A 13206-nucleotide genomic window follows, 5' to 3' on the forward strand; every position below is an offset into this window, starting at 1 on the left:
CATTTTATTTCATTTCTTATGCCATCAACAAGTAAAGCTTACTTGCACTTGCCTCCTTGTCCGTAACATTTGTATGCTTTGAAAGCAGACAAGATCTTGCTGCTCCGCCTTTCCACCGCAGTCTTCCAGCTTTAACCTAATAAAGAATATGTGGAGAAACTGAAATGCAAAACACTTTTTCAAATTATGATCCTCTGCAATCTTTAAAATGTGAACCAAATTTCTCAGTGTGCATCTGATCTAATGATTCAATTCATTAGAGAGAGAGTTTTGAGGTGATGACCTATAAATGATTACAAGACTCCCACGGCATAATTGCATCGAGCTCTTTTTTCCTGCCTCTGGACATTAATAGCACCCACTGATTAGACATTAAGTAAAAACCAGCTCACAAAAGTATATCTGTTAAAGTCAAAGGATAAATGCCTTTTACAGCAAATTGTTCTTTCAAGGTAATTTAACAATATTTGTCTTTTTAAGAGAGGAAGCAAATTCTACCATCTCCGTGCATGTGGCATGGACCTTACACTCCTGGGGCTGCTACAAGTATTAAAGCCTGGAGGGGTGTGTGAAGTCCAGTGAGATTTTTCCCCAGTCTTCTACTTTTTATTATTCAAAATATAATGGAGAGAATGTACTGAGTTAAAGTGACTTTGCAATAAAAAACAAGCTCTGTAATGGGGCCATACAGTAGGCATTTTGCAGCTATGGATCTCCCTTCCAGTTGTTCCTGTTCAATTCATTGATGTCCAGTACAGCTTGGGGGGGAGAATACTTCCTTGAATTCCCTGGTATTCTAATTCTGTGTGTTTATCATGTAGATGATTGCATCTGTTCAATGAAAATAATACCAGCCCCAGCAAAACAAACAAACAAACAAAAAAAAATGGCTGTAGAATATGTTCGCTGCTGAACACACACTGCACAAACCCTGACTGTGCTGCAGTGCCAGCTCCTGACCTCCTGGGGCTGTCACAGGGGCTGGCATAGGTTCCTATTTCGGGTGTGGGAGCCTACTGAAGTTTGATCTTTTTGTTGGTACTCAGTTATATGATTCCAAATGAAACTTGCTGATGTCATTTATCATTTTCATATTTCATCTTCCCTTTCTTCTTAAGGTGATGGTCAGAATTTGGTTACAGAAGATGTGACGGTAGTGGAGGGAGATGTTGCCACCATCAGCTGTAGAGTCAAAAACAGCGATGACTCAGTGATTCAGCTCCTGAATCCCAACAGACAAACGATTTATTTCAGAGATTTCAGACGTAAGTTTCATCTTTTAATATTTGGTAACAACTTTTCCTGTACCTTGCTTGCACTTGGGATAAAGCATTTGCTGAGATCTCTTCTTTTAATTTAATGTTAGACACTTAAAGTTTAGTCAATTCTTTAGAGGGCAGATGAAACAGGCAATCATAATCTTTCTCCTTAATGGAAACCTTGATGGTCCCCTTTAAAAGTCAGACTGTCTTACTTTGCAATAGGAATTGATTGTAGTAATTCAGGGTGAATTGCAATTGAGTGCCAAATATTTAGCTGACACAAACAAATTGAATAGGGCAAAGCAGAGACGGTGCAATGTTCTCAGAGGTAATCTGTTTGGTTTGAAGACTGAAATTTTCAAGACAATCTATGCCTCTTTATAGCCAAAACAAAATCTCCCATCACTGCGATGTCCAGTGAACGAGTCTGGCTTTGTTTCCTGTTGTGACAATACCATGGGAGCCTCATAGCAGCAATGAAATGTTTGAAATTCTTTACATTAATGTCACAGCAGAGACTAGAGATGCTGGCACATTATGGAAACACATGGCAGATCACATTCCCTTCTGAGACATTTTATGATCTACAAGTACGGGAGGGCAGTGGAGGCTGGCTGACTTCACTTGCGCTACCATTTGTGGCCTGTAGCTGAGCTGGGGAGATTTGAAATCCTTGGTTTCCAAATTCCTCGAAGAATTTAGGTAGCCTCTACTCATCAGGAAACAAATCTTAAATGATCCTTTTCCAGTTTTTGTCTTTCACACTGTCCCTGGTTCACTCACTGCACTCTGAAATGCAAGCATATAGAAACGGATTTGCACAGTAAGCAATTTACCTACGCATCCCTAAGCTGTATGAAGATAAACACCATGTCAAAAGATTTGGTGCTGTGCCCAGTGGATTTGCTTATGTTGATTCTTTGTAATGATCTGAGAACAGAAGTATTTTATAGATCCAAACTTAAACATAAGAAGCAGGATTATAGCTGCAGTCAGGAGCCCATGGGGTTCTGGTTTAGATGTTACTCACATTTCTATAGACTTTTGACTTTTTGTTGTGAGAGGAACTGCTGCATTTGTCATCACAGTCACTGACGATCCCTTTGCTCTGCAGCGCTGAAGGACAGCAGGTTTCAGCTGGTGAATTTCTCCAACAGTGAACTCAGAGTGTCATTGACAAACGTCTCTATTTCTGATGAAGGAAGGTACTTCTGCCAGCTCTACACCGATCCCCCGCAGGAAATTTATACCACTATTACAGTGCTTGGTAAGGACCCAGTCGATGCTTGTGATGAACTTTGCAAGTGCTCTGTGCATGGGGTCTGGGTTGGATAAGGCAGTAGAACAGGGCTGTGACTGGGGAGTTCTGCCTGCCCAAAAAGAGCCACAGAGCTCCAGTGATTTTTGGTAAACTCTAAGTATTGTAATACTAAGTGCTCTCCCACTGGAGACCAGCTCAGCTCTTCAGTAGGTCAGTGCAGTTTTGTACTGCACTGACCTCTTTTCCTCTTGCCATGTGTCCCCTTCTTTTAGGGCTAGAGAAGACATATTTCTTGCAAGCAAGGGTATTTATGTTGTGATGGTTGCATCTCATTCTGTGGAGAAAGAAAGAAGTCAGCCAGAAAGGAGAAGCTGTAGAAAATGTCTTTCAATAATTATCTGATTTACAGAGGAAAAATAAATTAATGTTAATGCTTCATAACATGGTAGAACAATTCAGTTCATGAATTTTGTGTTGTCAGTAATCTGACTGATCTGGTCATATGCTAAATCTTTTCTTCTAAAACTTGGGGATGATATTATAATGAAGAAAGACAGCATTTTCGCTTGTCCATGGTAATTCCTTAAGGGCAAATATTAGTAACAGCATAGCTCAGTAACCTCCTACCACGTGAAGATGCGTAAGATTTTGTTTGTCTGTTGATTAACTCAGGGAAATCAAAAGTTCAACTAATGGAAAGTGATAGTTTCCTATCAATAGTAGCAAACAGTTTTTCACATGTAATGGAATGTAAGATCTTTCACTTGACATCCTAAAGTTGCCCCTTTGTTTAGGAATTGCTGTTGCAGAGTTGAAGTAAATTCTGCCCCTTCCCCCCCACCCTGCTCATGCTTTGCAAGACTGTGGATATGCAGCTGCAAGACTGCTGTGGTTACGGGTAATAGCAACTTGTGCTATTAGAGCTATTTCTACAGATTATCAGTGGCTTTTAAGATTCTATTAATAGGAGAACCTGCATTACAGAGGATGATATAATGTAAGATCTCACTTGCTGATTAGTTTAAATCTTTCTTCTTTTATTTAATGAGATTTGGTTCTTAGGTTTTATACATTGTTTAAGTAATGTTTGTAAGCAGTTCTACTACAGCTATTACATTTATCAACAGCTTTTAAGTCCTAGCGCAGCTTCCAGTATCCATATTAGAAGTTCTCTTCCAGCTCTTCTCTGTAATCATGCATACACAAAAATGTTTTGTGGTATTTAATCTCACTGCTAACAATGTGTTTGACATAATAGTATTTACTTTATTCGCCTATAAGCCAGCACTGCATGTCTTTCAAGTGGGAAACATAATGCACTTGGTGGCTTGTTTTTTTTTAGCATACATTATGCTTCAGAATTCAGGAAAAAGTCTGTTTTCTTGTCTTGTACTTCAGTTCTTTTTTTTTTTTTTTTTTTTTTTTTTAAGCAAAATTTGCAGCATGACCAATGTGTGCCTGCCTTTCCCTCACATTCATAATGCAGTGTTTTGTGTCCACCTTTATCACATACTCAGGCAAAACCTTAGTTCACAGGGCAGGCAATGAAGATAGATGCTTATTATTAGAAGACTAAGGAGGGGATTGTTTATCTTAGCTAACATTTGTAATTAAAGATAGGGTGCTGTGAAGCCAAGGGTAGCATGTCTTTCCTTTCTTCCATATTATTGACTCCCTAATTAGGAGAAAAAATGGGACAGGGCAGGGGAGTAGTTATCTGTGTCAGTACATTGTTGGTCCTCCTAGGAATTCATTTCCCACCCAAGATCTCGAAGTCATTACTCAGGCTCCTATATATTTTAAGTTATATCAAAGAGTAGTTTTGTTGATCTGCTTCTAATGATTCTTGCTTTAGAGAGCAGGGCAAAGTTTTCAGACATCCTTCTATGCAGTCAGTGTTAGAGGAGCTTCACACTTTCTTTTCCTTTAGTAATGTTCCTCCTTCCTCTTCCCCGTGACTTTAATGTCTTCAGTGAGACTATATGTAGATTTATTCACGCTTAATTGGAACATGTGAAAATCTCCAATATGTAGCCTGTTCTGTTCTTTTTAGAGAAAAGCCACAAGTGACTAATTAGTCCATTTGATCATCTGGATGGTATTTATACATATTTGTTCTTCATTAGCTGAAAAACGTGTTAGTCGCATTTGAACTATACAGTTGCTTAATCATATCGATCAGAGCAAAGTTGAGTTTCCTTTGGAAGTTCCGTGTTTTTTTTCCCTGTAAGTACAACTCAGCGCTGCATGAACTCTTGATGTTCATTTTTTTTCTGTCTTTTGCCTCTATCTACTGGTTCTTTCGTGGGGAAGACTCCTTGTTTCTATGTCATAATTTTTAAGCTTGTTTGTCATGTCTCTGGGTTATGGTGCAGTTGTTGTCACCCTGAAGCTCTGGCCTGTTTCTCAACATTACTGGATTATGTTTCGTGCAAGACTCTTGATCTGTAGAGAAAACTTGTCTGGGGAGAATGGCAAATTACCATCCCAGAGTAACTACCAAATGATGCGAGGATCTGTCACTGGATGCAGAGTCGACTCTCTCCTCTCTCTGGGGTGGTTTTGTGTTTAGTTTGTGGGAGTAGGCAGTGTTGTTTAAAAGGTGATGGCAGTCCAACATGGTCTTGTGCTCAGTGCCTTTTGAGCATTTTAAATGAGCTTGATGTTTGCTGGCCTGCTTCCATTCCTTAAGGCTGAGGCTTGAAACTGAACAGCAGGAGAGAAAAATTGCCTTCTGAGGTTAGAACTGCGGTAAGTAATGCACTTCCAAATGTCAGCTTTGGTGTTTCCTCTGCCTGTCAGCACAAGTCAAGAAATGTGCATGAAGTCAAACTGTATTTTAAATAGCAACATACACAACTGAATAACGTGGAATACTCAAACTCGTCCATGGAGCGGTGCCTTGCTAGGAGAGAGAACAGAAAGTTAAGAACTTGATAAGTGATAATTTGTGAAACCACTTTGATTATTAGGTGGAGAGTGAAAGCACTTACTCCGATTACTGTGAAACCATCTGTCAAAGGATTTGATCGATTGAAAGATCAAGTAAATGCTGGTGGCTAGTTTACTCTGGTAGATTTTATGGGTTTTTCGGAAGATCTTGTCTTGTGTTAGTGATCAGAAAATGTCTTACTTGTCTTCTCATCAAGTATGTGTTGTGTTGTTTTTTTTTCATTTTAGTACCACCACGCAATTTGGTAATTGATATCCAAAAAGAAATTGCTGTTGAGGGAGAAGAGATTGAGCTGAACTGCACTGCCATGGCCAGCAGACCAGCCACCACAATCAGATGGTTCAAAGGAAACAAGGAGCTAACTGGTAGATGTATCCTCTAAGTCACTTGTTTGTTTTTTGTTTGTTTGTTTTTACATGGCTGAAATAATTCATGTAATATTGTGTATTTGTTCTCTGCCACTTAAAAAAAAAAAAAAAAAAAAAAAAGAAAAAAGAAAGCTGTTTTAAACACCAGCTTGGGAACAAAAGAGTATGTGGGCAGACTTAAATTATTCTTTAACACAAAAGGGCTGAACTTCATTTTGTCCTCTGCCTACCTGCCAGAATTGAATACAGGGTTCTGGAGCCTTTCTGTAACTGCAGGTGACTTTGAAGAGCTCAAAAACTGTGCAAAGAGTTTATTTCTGTGGTTGTTTGTGTTTTTCTCCCCTGTTTTAGGTATGAGTAAAATCATTTGCACTTTGAACTGTAAAGATTTTCAGTTCACCTTTGTATCCAGTTCTTTTGTTTATACAGTATTTTTTTCTGTGTTCAGTGGAATATTCATGTAAGATGGATTTCTCCCACTCACCAAAATCTGGTCGCTCCTGGTATTAGCACATTCAAGTCACTGACACTGATTGCATGTGTCACGCTGTTAGTTTAAGTCTGCATGTAGATGTGAGCTTGGTTGACAACACCTTTGTGCTGAGACACTGAAGGGCTCTCTACAGAAGTCCAGACTCATTACTTCAAATCCAACCCCCCTACAAGGGCAAGATAAAATCTCCTATTTAAGTACAACACCTACAAGCATCCGAGTATGACACATGCTGAGCGTATGCTGATAAAGGTGGAATGCAAACCTGCTGCTGCTTGAAGTGGTGCCCCACTGATTTCCAGCACCTGTTGTCATCTAAACGTTATACTGATCTTCAGATGATCTCTTTCTTAGTTCCCTTTCCCATTCTGGCGGGCAGCAGTGCAATAGTATTTGACCCTTCATGCTTGACCTGTCCAGCTTCTTGATTGAGTTTTCTTGCGTTGGCAATTGAATCCCAGCTTTCCTTTATCTTTGAAGACTGCTGAGCTGAGTAGTAGCTTCTTGAAATACCAGTTCACCCTGCTGATTCTTTGGATGTTTTTTAAACAGAAGTAGAAAAACTGAAATACTTGGTTTTAGGTTGTGAATAGAGTGGAAATGTAGCTTCTCTGATCAGAAAGCCTTTCCTCTGAATATAAAGGGATGTCACTTTCTGCAGCTCTCCTCGTGTTTTACTTTAATATATTATCCAGAAATATTTTGTGTTTAAAAGACCTCTGCTACAAGTTACTCTTAATGTTTTGACTGTGTGATCTGAATTCTTAAATAAAAAGCCACAGATAAGAGAATCTGGAAGCACAGTGGAGGCACACTATCAGCAAGTGCTTGCAGAGTTCATGGAAAAATTCTTTCTCTCCTGTCGTGTCTTTTCTTTCTTGATTCTGTGTTGTGTGTTACACCACCTAGTAAATCCTGAACTATGCTTTGCTCCCACCGTTGTGGTTATTCTCTTCTTCAGATGGAGTACCCCTGAAATATTTCAGCCTATCAATACTACTTTTAATTAAGTTAATCTGTTTAATCACTTTTCTAGCTAATTGTTGATTCAAGAGTGGGAGGGGATTTGTAGCTCCATTGATTTAAGAGTTTGGGGATTTGGGGATGGTGTAAGGGGATTGTTAATCATTGTGGTAATGTAGTGTAGATTTTAATCAGGAACAAATTCTTGGAGAGGTGTGTTACTCCATACCTGCGTGCATCCCGGCCGTAACCTTGTATCTGAAGAGGGGAAATAGATGCTGAAGGGAGCACACCCCCTGGGCACAGAAACAAGAAAGGTGAGCGTATCCAGTAGATGCTCCCCCCAATCGCTTTCTGCTTTTCTTTTTCATCTCCCTGCCAGGCAAGTCTGAAGTGGAGCAGTGGTCTGATATGTACACAGTGACCAGCCAGCTGTTGCTGAAAGTGGGACGTGAGGACGACGGGGTCCCAGTCATCTGTTTGGTGGATCACCCGGCTGTCAAAGACTTGCAGACACAACGTTACCTAGAAGTCATGTGTGAGTAGCAGAACTTGTAATGCTTTTAATGTATAAAATTGCTCACTTAAGGCCTCAGGAACCATTTGCTGTATGATTAGATAAAATTATAGTGTAGATGGAGTTTACATTCTGTTCTTTAAAAACTGAAATAAAAATGTTGGGTACCATTTAATAGGTTAAGCCATGACTTTTCCCAGCCCTTTTGCAACAGCATAAATACATTTATTCTCTTAAATAACTTTCCTCACATTGAATTTGCACCATGAAAGGTTCCTGGCTGGGCTTTAAAATTGCCAGGAAAGATTAAATCCAAGTATTTTTCTTTTAGCAACCTACTCTCTTTGAAAGTGTTTCTGTAATACGACATTAAAGCAACTGGCCACCATCGCAAGCTTACTGGCAAAAACTTGCCCACCATGCAAAAGCAGTATTGTTATTGTGCATTGTGAACATACAGCTCCATCCGTTTTTCTAAATTAGGGCAAGATGAAGTATGTGGACTCTGTAGCAACACCACTGACAAAGGCCTACAGATTCTTTGCTATAATGTTCCTAACATGTTCATTGTTAATAATGCATTTTCACTTTGTTTAGGAACTGTTCTACTGTATGTGATGTTAACAGGGTTTCTGAGCAGTTAATCTGAAAATACCAGTGGTCGCAAATGCAGACATGCCTGACTTTCAGCTGGTGGAGATAATGGAGCTGCTATGTGCACGTGCTTCTGCTCAGAAAATGGCTTCCAAAACCAAAGTCAGACGGTCCTCACAACATGGTTTGGGTGCCATGAAATGCAAGGGCATTACGATGATGCAAAGCGCATATTTTTGTAGGTTCACTTCAACTATAACGTTACATTAAAAGGGGAAGAAGAGGTTGTATTAATTTATTTCATCTGCTTCGTTATGTAGTTTCATTATGAACATCTTGGTTACAATTCTCGTATCTCTGAAACTAGAGTGAAGTAATGTTCCTGTAATGAGGAAAACAGAAATGATCAGATACTACCTAAATTGGCAGATACTAGATTTCTTGCGACTGTGCTAATGTGTAATTCATTTATGCAAACTTAATGTCCATTAACATTTCTTGTAGAGCTCCATTAGCTTTAATAATACATTAGCACCTTTGTGAGGCTTGATCAAATACTTAACGGGGAAAAAAATCCAATCTTCCCTATTATGTGCAGATACTGAAATCTTCCAGGATATCTGGATGTCTTCCCCTTGCTTGAAAGGACATCTGGTTACTTCTAGGCTTCCTTTTAGAAATTGCTCTGAAATCTTGACAGTTTGATGTGATAGGAGAGGATCAATGGTTTGTTTGTTTGTTTGTTTTGGGAGGGAACATTTTTTTTTCTGTTCTTCCATTCTTCCTCCATATCAAATAAATCTCTTCCTGGCTATTTTCATTTGCAGTCTTTACAGGGTTGGTTCCATATACAATGAAGGCAAAGCACACGTAAAATACGGTTATTTGGATGTTAAACATGGTGTGAATTAAAATCACAGTTTGTAAACAGAAATTATTTACGGGGACTTGACCCATGTTAGTCTAGTTAGTTGCTTCAGTGGGCAACTAGCAGATAGTGGGCTACTAGCAGATGGCTTGAGAGGAGAGTACCAGAAGAAGAACATGTAGTGCCTCGTAACCCTGCAGCTCCCCACAATCAGTGGCTTCAGGACTTCGTGTGCTGGAGGATGTCCAGACGTTTGCATTTAACACCTACTGCTGGACCTGAACCTAGGGAAGAAAAGGCAGTGAGAGCGAACATTTACCCTTAAGCTTTTCTTGCTTCAGTCTTGTGAGTGCAGCTCAATTCTTCAGAGTAACACGAGCAGAAGGAAACTTCATGTCTTCACCGAGTGGCATCTCAGTCAGAGCTTCTGTTGACATGAACTTAGTCTCTTGGGGAACTTAGACTGGCAATCAGGCCTAATTGATACTTTCTCAATTGCTTTTTAGATACAGGATTTGCAATCAGAACAGATCTCTTCCAGTTGCTGTTCATGCACTTTCACTGACCACGTTGTGACCTTCCAGGCGCGCACAATGCCAAATCTCCAAGGCAGCAATATTTAGCATTCAGTGACTGTGGTAGTGTGTGTGGTTTTAGCTGCTTTTCTTGCAGCCACAGAGGTATAACTCAAGATCAGTTGCATGCTGTTTGTTGAAGTGTCTGCTGTTACATTCTCTCTCCTTAAGTCTTGCCCATTCACACCAAGGGCACAGCGGATCCACCTCTTTGGAACACCAGCAGGACATAGTAAAGTATTTTCTCAGTGGATGTTGTATTTCTCTGCACTTAGTGTATCCAGCACAAGCAGGAAATGTGTTGGGGAAGGACAGGAGGACGATGGATGGAACCTTCTTAGATAATGAGGTATTTTTGTCTGACTAAATTTCAGAAAATGGAGAGATTTTGAAAAATGTGATTCAAAGTTTTTAAAAAACAGAACTACGGAAGACAGAACAACAACAAAAAATTGCGTAGTTTGCGGGGGGGGGGAGGGAAGGGAAGCAAACATCATCCTCGAAAACTACTCAAAACATAACCTGCAAAAGGGAACAATGACCTCAGTGCTGTTTGTGCTATCTTTAAATGACAAAAGGCATTTTCAGAGGTTACTCTCCCATACAGTTCAGCCATTTCCAACATTTTTCTTGTTTCTCACACGCTTCTGGAGGAGATTGACTTTTGTAATGCTCCTGGAGAGAGGAATCAAAGCAGAGATGAACAGCGGGCAGGGCACGTGCTCCCATGCTGCAGGGCTGGCTCGCCTGGCTGGCTGCAGCAGCCCAGAGCAGAGGGGAGGCAGGCTTGTCTTCCTACAGAGTTGCATTATTTTCCCTTCAAAGGGTTTACCTTTTATCTTTTTAAAGTGTTTTTTCTTAAAGCTCGGTATGTCAAATGTTTCTTTTTTGTAAATTAGGATCTTAAGTGTCATTGAAAATCTGGAGCATTTGTACTTCAACTTATTTTGGTGCATTTGGAGATGGCACCTAGAATATGTATTTATTTCATTTTATTGAAATCTTCTTCTCTGCTAAGGAAAAAAAAAAAGATGTAGAAATTGAAGTCTGCAAAGTGACCTACTTCACTTTATTTTAAAAACAATTCAAATGAACATTTTCGTCTGTGCTGTAGTTCAAAGAAAATTGCAGATTTGAGTTGTGTGGTTTTTTTAAGTTTCTCAGTAACTTCAGGAACATATTTCAAACTGACTATTGGCCTTATCACCCCAGGCTGTGGTTGCTCCAGATGCCCTGAACCAGGAAGCAGGTAATGCTCTTGAAGGGGAGATAGGCAGAGTAATTTCAGATGCATGTCACAAAAGTATGGGATTTGTGATAATGTTGCATAAGGCAGTTGTTCACTACAATAAATGTGATCTGTCTTGTTGGTGCCTTGTTTTCTCCATGGTTATTTCCAAGCATCTTTATAGGTGCTAAGCATTTAAAATCTTTAAGGAGAGGCACAATCTTTTTTGCTGTTACCTGAGGGAGAGGAATGGCCATCTTGCTCCTCCTCTTACTTGTGCAGGGGCTTCTCCTCTGGCAAAATAATGGAACAGTTGTGTTATCTGATAAAATTCTATAGTACATACTGATAACTTGTTATTATACCATAAGCTAAGCTTTAAAAAAATAAATAGCAGGTTCACCTGAAGCTGACCAGCACAGATACTGGGGGAAAAATAAACTTTTGCTGTAGTTAGTGAAACTGAGAAAGACTTACTCATGCTGAGTATTAACTTGTCCTACTCAGGGAGTAAGCTATTGAATGTATAATGTGGCACATCCTGCCCCTTTGTGAATTTTTGAGTAAATGCTTCTATCTGAATGTAGGGTATGTTTTTAAAAAGAAATCTCTGCAAACAAGCAGTTTGTAATATTTATGAAAATCTCCTGGGAGTGCTTTTTAAAAGCAGAGTTTGACAAGTGATGCCATGTACACACAGTAACAATAACACTTCTGTGCTTGATTAATAGCTGCACCACTGAACGTATAACCCTGTGCAATGGATGGCCACAATAAGTTACATGGGATTGGTTTGAAAATATATGTTGATTTCAGCTCAAGTTGCTTTCTTTTTGTCATTCCGATTATCCAGTGAGGGATGGAAGACCAGTGCGTTGAGTGTAATTTTAGAAAGGAAATGAAGCACCAAAATGCATTAAAATATCATTAAGGAATTGAATGGAACTAGATACTCTGAAATATTTAAGTTCAGCCTTTGTGGTACTTTTTTTTTAGGTCATTATGTGATACTGGAGATGAGGTCCTCGTTTGACACTTTATCTTGGTTTTAGTTGTTTGTTTTTTATTTTTTTCTGAAGTTATAATGAATTACACATTCTTTTTTTTAATACCTACATGTATACCTCTAAAACGTGCATTGATGGAATCTGTTACAGCCTCTGCTGTTATGAGGGGAGAACTCTTTGTGCCCAATTATGTTAAAAATCAGCTATATATGTATGCCGTCACATCTCCAGTAATCCTTATATTTCTATTGAGTACAAATATTAATTGCATACTATGCAGTGAAGTGATTAACATCAATGTAATTTATCATCTGGAGATTTCTAAAAATGAATAAATGAGTTGTTTTGTTCAGTGAGGTGTTGACCCCTTCAGAAACTTTGATTTAAAGCTTTTTTTTTTTCTTTTTATAAATATGAAAAGCACCACAATCAGCCAAGTGTTCAGTTATTTGATTTTCTGGGGCATTAGCCACTCTTGTTTGTGACATTTCCCAGTTGGGTGCTCGTTTGCAAGCTCATTAATAAGGTTTTCTCAGAGGAGTGTTGTTGGGAATGAAGAGCATACAGTACGGTCTGGACGCTGCGTTTTGGAACTGTTCAGCAGCAGCATGCAGCTACGTCTTTGAAATGGGAACGTGCACGTACAACATACCTGCCTGTTCTCCTGAGCACAACATCCCACCACGGCGCACACAGTACCCAGCAGCCGGGTTACCGGCCACTTGTGCCACATGGATCTGTGACCCTGGTGGGACCACAGCGTGCAGAGCTCGCCGGCTGCAGTGCAGGCTCTGTCCTTCTAGAAGCTAGGGAGAAAACACAGGGTATTCGGGTCTCTGCTGTCACTGATGCAGACTTCATTTCCTGCTAAGTAAACCTGCTTGATGTTGGGATAAAGGTGATGGCTGTATTTATTATACCTACGTATTATGTTAACTTCTCTGACTTCTTTTAATATTGAAGAATGTTTTCCTCCTGACCTTTCCCTAGCTTGTGAGTGTAGTGAGATACAGAAACTGCCAGAAGTCATTTTCTTTTATAGTTTATCCTTGTTATATATATATACTCGATATACCATGCTAGTTTGGGCCACAGAGCAAAGCAGAGATGAGGATCT

General features: G+C 39.6%; 1 protein-coding gene across 12 annotated transcripts in view; it reads left to right on the forward strand.

Annotated features, from left to right (window-relative positions):
- The window catches only part of CADM1 (cell adhesion molecule 1), a 177246-nt gene that overhangs the window by 118651 nt on the left and 45389 nt on the right, over positions 1–13206 (forward strand). For all 12 annotated transcript variants that reach the window (XM_068659530.1, XM_068659532.1, XM_068659536.1 and 9 more), the window contains exons 2-5: positions 1119–1265; positions 2377–2529; positions 5704–5841; positions 7683–7838. In XM_068659530.1, the coding sequence (XP_068515631.1) occupies positions 1119–1265; positions 2377–2529; positions 5704–5841; positions 7683–7838 (594 nt within the window). The remainder of the gene's footprint in view (positions 1–1118; positions 1266–2376; positions 2530–5703; positions 5842–7682; positions 7839–13206) is intronic.

The sequence above is a fragment of the Anas acuta genome, chromosome 23, assembly GCF_963932015.1.
Source record: "Anas acuta chromosome 23, bAnaAcu1.1, whole genome shotgun sequence".
NCBI classification, from domain to species: Eukaryota; Metazoa; Chordata; class Aves; order Anseriformes; family Anatidae; genus Anas; species Anas acuta.